At 37.1% G+C, this 7,352-nt stretch overlaps 1 protein-coding gene across 1 annotated transcript in view; it reads right to left on the reverse strand.

Annotated features, from left to right (window-relative positions):
* ccdc9 (coiled-coil domain containing 9) overlaps positions 1-6,081 on the reverse strand; it is a 43,128-nt gene extending 37,047 nt beyond the window's left edge. Inside the window, 4 exon segments of the mRNA XM_030152675.1 lie at positions 2,045-2,194; positions 3,706-3,810; positions 3,937-3,976; positions 5,974-6,081. Coding sequence (XP_030008535.1) covers positions 2,045-2,194; positions 3,706-3,810; positions 3,937-3,939 — 258 coding nt within the window. The 5' untranslated portion in view covers positions 3,940-3,976; positions 5,974-6,081.
* Between the last annotated feature and the right edge of the window lie 1,271 nt (positions 6,082-7,352).

Raw genomic sequence — 7,352 nt, forward strand, 5'->3', positions numbered from 1 at the left:
CAGTAATTGATGCTTTTTTGCATTTTACTGTATTGTATTGACACTCTTAAACTTCTGTTACTCGTGTGAGCATATTATGCACACTTTACACTTCATGTTATATGTCATAATATTTTTTACAATTTGGTTTGGGTCAGAATTCAAAAGTTGTTCATTTCTGAACTATTTTTAAAATTCTGACCCAGCCACTAAAATCAGTACATTGTAAACAATGTTAAATTACTCCACTAACACCCTTGTCCCAAGTGAGTAAAAAATTTGCATTGACACATTTTAGCATTTAACATTTGACCTAGCACCAAAAAAAAAAAAAAAAAAAAAATGCATATTAACTAATGTTGCCATTAATCATTGACAAATATCAGGATGCAAAAATACAAAAATAAAAAATCCAATTTTTATGTGGCACATTGGAAAAAAAAAAACATTTTTTGTATCAAACAATACAATTAGTTTACACTACAAACATGGCACTTAAAGGGTTAAAAAATAAGGTCGTTATTGAGTGTTTGGTATTTTTGTTTATGGCTCAAGTTGATGAAAAAAAAAAAGGTTAATAAAGAAAACACGGTTTGAAAAAAATACACTGGTCTGGTTACGTTGGTATGAACTGATTTCAGAGTATCTGATCGTGAACCCTCGGGCTTAAGGTTCTCATTCCAGGACCAGAACCTACAGTGGCTGCTGTTACGCAGCTGTAACTGGTTCATCATGTTCAGCTGATCAAATCTTTGCAGATCAGAAGCAGAAGCAGATCTGCATGAATGACTGAAGACCACAGAAACATGATAATATAGAAAACAGACACAGCTCATGGACATGGTTTATGTCATAATCTGAGTTTGATGGATTCAAGGAGCGTCATCGGGTCAGAGGGAAAATACTGCATTCATTAAGCAAAATACACCAACATTAACAGATAATGGATTAGATTTATATAGTGCTTTTCTATGAACGCATACTCAAAGCACGTACAGTGGATCCATTATTCATTCACTCACACATTCTCCCTCTGGTGGTGGTAAACTACATTTGTAGCCACAGACTGACAGAGGTGTGGCTGCCAATCAGCGCCTATGGCCCCTCCAACCACCACGGAACATTCATACACCAGTGTGAGTAGCAGCACTGGAGGTAAGGAGGGTGAAGTGTCTTGCCCAAGGAACAGCACATGACTGGGACAGAGCGGGATTCGAACCGCCAACCCTTCGGTTATTGGACGATCCACTCTACCATCTGAGCCACGGCCACCCCAATTAATTTATCATATGTTTATAATGTTTATAATGTGTTTATGTTTGCATGTTTATAATGATCTATATTGTTATTTTTGTTGATTATTTAGATGTTCTACGCTTATTTTAACCTTCTTTGTTCAGTTTTTTTCTTTCTATAGTGCTTGGCTGTTAGGTTAAGCTGAAAGAAAATGAGAAATCAAGGGGCTAAAGTGTTTGATATATTTTTTTTTTTTTTTGCAAATGATGACTTGCAGCAGTAAGTGATGCAGTACTGTATTAAGAGGTTGATTTCAGAGTTCTGTTTGGAATGACTACAACAGATGCACAAATGCTTTGTTAAAGAAGCAGAAAGTATAAGATTATTCTTCTTCCTGCGCCTTTTCATTCATGATGTGGTCCTGTTTGCTGACACATAAAAGCAGATTTTCTTTTATCTTATGAATGAAATAAATAAAGCAAACTAAACTTTAAAAAAATTAAACAAAAACAAAACTGTGTGCAACAGAATTAAGTCAAAATTATATGAGCAGAAAGAAGAGCACCTATGCCAAATCTTAAACAAAATGGTTGGCTGAAGCTTTTATAGTGAACGGTTAATTAAGAGGAAAATGCATAAATATGACGTGCAATGTGAGTTAATTTAAATAGACTAAAATATGGGGAATATACAACACTAATTCTTCTTCAAAACAGGCAAAAACCACCTTAAGAAAGCATGAAAACTCTTACAAAATCTGACATTTTGCTCAATACTGATTGCTCTTCATGCTCATAGATTCATGGAAACGTGTCTCATGTCATCTTACCCCTGTCGGTTTAGAAAGGTCCACTGTGACCGTGAAGTTTTCTTTCTCCGTCTTCCTTCTGTCCGTCTCTGACTCGTGGGGGCGGGGCTTCCGGGGCGTCGTCACAGCGATTCCCTCCTGTTCTGCTTTCTTCTTGTCCTCCTCGATTTCCTGAACAGTCGGTAAATAACAGGAAGTTGTGATGAGAAGAGACAATTAGTTCAACATAAAAACATCATCTACAGGTAATTATATTTAATGTGTTAATGAGATGGTTTTAGTTTGTTTTCAATGACAGGAATGTGATTTATCACCTGAATTCCACTGTAACTACAGACTAAATACAGAACAAGTTTCAGGACTTGTTTTAAGACTCAGAGCTCAGACACACGTCTACCGTATAATTATTGGCTTTAATGGGCAGTCAGGTGGAACTCCTGTTACCCTGAGGCTCATAGTTCACATTCTGTAAAACACTGGGCTTTGGTCAACACATCGTATTAAAGATGACAAATGCAGCTACATCTGTGGTAAATATGGTGAGCTGGATGTTAATTGTCTCTGAGTAAAAGCACATTAAAGAGTCATTAACATTTCCAAGAACCTCCATCACATCTAAGGCTGAAGAAAATCATCAAAACACAAACTGTGATTTAATAAATACTAGAGCCCGACTGATATGGGATTTTTGGGGCTGATGCCGATACCGATATTGGGGGCTAAAAAAAAGGCGATATCGGTCAATATCCGATATATTGGACAATAACCAATATATCAACCGATATATGAAAAAAGAACATTGCTATAAACAGGATACAATAGTCTTATATTAGATAATGGTAAACATGTGAATTAACAGTTACATCTTTGTTTATCTCACAAACATAATTGACACAACTTTAAAATGTTGCATAATAGTCTTCTATTAGTGGATGTGGTAGTTCTTATGCTGGGAAGAGTAGCCTTTTGGGAAAAGATGTGAGTGTATATTTTATAAGTAGTGACATAAAAACTGTAGCGGCCTGTGACTGTCGAAGTGGAAGTGAAAGTAAAACTGACATGCTTTAGTATTCCTCTAACTCTCCAGGCAGCACAGAAAAACAGGAGCAACGAGTGACAAAATCTCCGTGCAGCAAAAAAAGTTACATATTGACCAATTTTGATTAATCGGGGATACGCTATAATCCCGCCGAATAATCGATCAGGCTTTAATAAATACTGTACTAAAGATACTGATTGAGCCCAATAAAGTCCAAAGTCATGCTAAATATATCATTAGCCTCACAGCATAATTGCCTTAGTTGTATTTTTGGCCAAATTGTGATATTTGCATTAAATGAAGCAGCAGTGTTACGAGAACAAAGTTACACACATGTCACAATTTGGCCAAAAACATGATAATTATGCTGTGAGGCTAATTAGTTAAATATATGTTGAATTAAGGTGGCTGTAAACGGGGTGGGTTTTATCATTTTCAATCCTTCCTATTGGAAATGAATGAGGAATCATTCTGATTTCTATGCAGTTTTTAATCACTGTGCTCACTAGAATCACTAAGAAACCACAACAAATAGACTTTCAGATTAATGTCATTTTAACAGATTGAAAAAAACTAAACGTTCTGTGATGATTTGGGTCTAAACCCCAGAGAACATATCTTTAGATACATTTTATGGACATACCTGGTATCTCTTGACCAAAGCTTCATTTTTCTTCCTCAGGGCTTCGATTCTTTTGTCCAACTCTGCATCCTTTTCCTCCTTACTTTTCAGATCCACTGCTGAAGACTGAGAGAAAGGACGAAGATCAGATAATAAGGAGATGACTATGGAAAATGCACTTATACACCTAGAGATACCCTATGAAATCTGTTTATGTCAAAGAGATGAAATGTGTAAGTGTTTCCAACTCACCATCGCTGCCTCTGATGCAGGCGGGAGGCTGTTGTTTCTCCTGTGATGACGATGGAAAAGTTGATGTCATGTAAATAATTAAACACTTTGTTATGTAACGACTTTATCAGTTTTACCATTTTCCACAACTGTTCTGTATACATGGCTGATGAAAGAATGTTTCACTAATATTCTAGTTTAGCTGCAACTGTAAATACACTGACACTAAAGTAGGAGTTTGTCCACAGACCAAATTTGTAAAACAGTGAAGTGCTTTTACAATTTACAATTAAACACCACAAACAACCAACAGATTTCTTCAACTTTGAGTGATGACCCAAAATCTGCGGAAGAGGATAAGGGCCACTGGGGGAAAAATAAATTTAACATTAAGGTCAAACATATATATATATATATATTTATTATTACTCTGAGAAAAAAGTCAGAATTCTGAGATTAAAGTCAGAAACTAGAAAACCACTCCAAGAGCATAGACCTCCGCCAAGGCAGATCAGACCCCCCCCAAATGTAATCATTTGTTCCTTGTGCCAGTATCAACATTTCCTGAAAATTTCATCCAAATCTGTCCATAACTTTTTGAGTTATCTTGCCACCAGACAAACAAACAAACAAACAGACAGACAAACCCGGATGAAAACATAACCTCCGCCATTGCTTGGCGGAGGTAAAAAGTTAGAATTCAGTGTGATACGGTGGTGCAGTGGATAGCACTCGTGCCACACAGCTAGAAGGTTCTGGGTTTGATTCCAACACCAGTCGATGGGGGTGGGATCTTTTTGTGTGTTTGCATGTTCTCCCTGTGTCTGCGTGGGTTCTCTCCGGTTATTCTGGCTTCCTCCCACCATCCAAAGATTAATCCAAAAGTTAATCGATTAATCTAAACTGTTTTTTGTTTATGCATTTGGTAGACGCTTTTTTCCAAAGCCACTTACAGGGGAAAACCAATCAAATCACTCAATCAAATTTTATTTATATAGCGCCAGATCACAACAAAATAGTTATCTCATGACACTTTATATATAGAGTTGGTCAAAACCAGACTCTAAGCCAATTTACAGAAACCCAACAGAATCAACAGAAATTGCCCATAGGTGTGAGTGATTGTTTATCTCTATGTGTCAGCCCTGCGATGAACTGGAGACATGTCCAGGGTGTACCCCACCTTCACCCATAAGGAGCTGGGATAGGCTCCAGTGACCCTAGTGAGGATGAAGGGGGTTCAGAAAATAAATGAATAAAAGTTAGAGTTCAGACTTTTTTTCCCCTCTGAATTCTGATTTTAATCTCAGAACAATAATAACAAAAATTAAAAACAGTCAGAATTCTGAGAAAAAAGGCAGAATTGACTTTTCTCTCAGAACTTTTTTTTTTCTCAGAAAAACAATTAAAAAATATGTATACATACATACATACACTGGACCTTCATTTTTCCCCCAGTGGCCTTAATCCCCTTGGATAAAAAATCAGCCCAGACATTGACCACCCATTTGAACTTCTTTACCCAGACCTTCTCCTTCCAGCTGTTCTCAGATCAGTTTCAGATCACTGTAAACTGCCTCTGGCTCCAATAACCACTGTCTAACTACATTCATGAACCCTGGGGTGAACAGAGGTATAAAAAACCAGCTCCCTGACCCACTGGAGACCCACAGACCTGGTCCTGGTCCAGATTCAGGCCCAGGTTGGTGTCAACACAACAAACCAACAACAAATCTGCACTAAGCGTATTAGAGCCAGGATGCAGGTCTGAGTCTGAGCTGCACACAGAAGGAGGAAACACACAGCCCACGGCCCACGGGCATTTTACACAAGCTTTGAACGGATGCACCACTGTCCCGGACTGTCCCCGGACTGTCCAGTGGGTCTCAGTGTGGGCTGTTGGAGTAATGTAAGCACACTGAGCCATGTCTGCTCCGATACAAAGCACCGAAGACCCACCGACACCAGCACACCGAGCCATGTCCGGCCCCGGAGCCCAGCTACGGCTGCCCACGGCGGACACTTACACGGCTTTAAGTCACACGGTGTGCTTCCTACCTGAAACACCGAGTCGAAACCGGAGTAAAGAGTAATTTCACACTCGTTTCTCTTTGCCAATTCCTGCCCCTCAGTGCGTCCTCATGTTTCGGCTTCCTGTTAGCCGAAGCTAACTTCCTGCCAAATAATGAGCCTGCTCGGCGGTTTTAAAGAGACAGGGTCGGGTTTTTTTGTACGACGGTAAAAACAGTTTGTGGCTTTTTGACACTATTATTATTGTTTTGTTTTGTTTTTTCTTTTTTTTTTTTCCCAGAAAGACGATACCTGTATTCGACGAATGTTAAAAAGTGGTCCAGATGAAAAAAGTGTTTTATTTTATTTTATTTTATTTTTATTTTACAGTAACTGCTGTTTGTCAGATGTCCACCAGAGGGCGCCAGCAGAAAACAAACAGGTATAACTTGATAATTCAGAGGTAAAGTGGCCAAAAATCCACAGACTGCACCAAAACTGTACATCTACCCAAGATACATATATAACCAATACTAATCCACATGCAGACGGAAAAATAATGCTATACTTTGGATCCTTTACTGAACTTTAATATTAAAAAAAAAAAAAAAAAAAAAAGGTACGTAAGGCAATTTTTGAATGATACAATTGTTAAGATCCAATAAGTAATAAGTAAACAATTTATTTTCAACTCTACATTAAATTACCATTAATTTGGTTGGTTAAGTTTTCTATTTTTCTGGTTTAGTTTCACTTTTTTATGTTTTTGCTGTTTGTTTAGTTGTATACATTGTTGTTTTTTTCTTCTTCCTATACTGAATGCTGGGTAACTGAATTTGTTGTGTAGGACAGGCATTTATATAAGCATTCTGCTTCTGCCAGGGCCTTTTCAGTCACTAACCTGTTGGTAATGTTTGTAGTGTTGACACTGGTTGTGATGACTGACTAAAGAATTTCATTACCACCATCATCATCAACAACAACTTTAATAATAAACTGAATGAAATTAAATGATTTTTTGTTTTTATTTTATTTTATCATTGTCTCAGTGGAATCCCATCACATTTTACATGCAATAAGTTCAATTTCAAGAAATTTAATTGTCCACATGATGCAAATTTTTACATGTAGTGCAACTTTCAGGGCCAACAACAATACAAAAATAGTATAAAGAAAAGATAAAGATGACACTGAATAATTTAAAAGAGAGATAACAACAGGAACAGAATCTGGAACCTGATCCTAAAGAGCAAAATAAAACTAACTCTGTATCAACACTAATGCATTAGTCTAAAATTAAGATAAGACAAGATAAGATAAGATAAGACAAGATAAGAAAAGATAAGATAAGATAAGATAAGATAAGATAAGATAAGATAAGATAAGATAATCCCTTATTAGTCCAACAATGGGAAGTAGTGTAACAG

The sequence above is a fragment of the Sphaeramia orbicularis genome, chromosome 13 (genome assembly GCF_902148855.1).
Source record: "Sphaeramia orbicularis chromosome 13, fSphaOr1.1, whole genome shotgun sequence".
Taxonomy (NCBI): Eukaryota; Metazoa; Chordata; class Actinopteri; order Kurtiformes; family Apogonidae; genus Sphaeramia; species Sphaeramia orbicularis.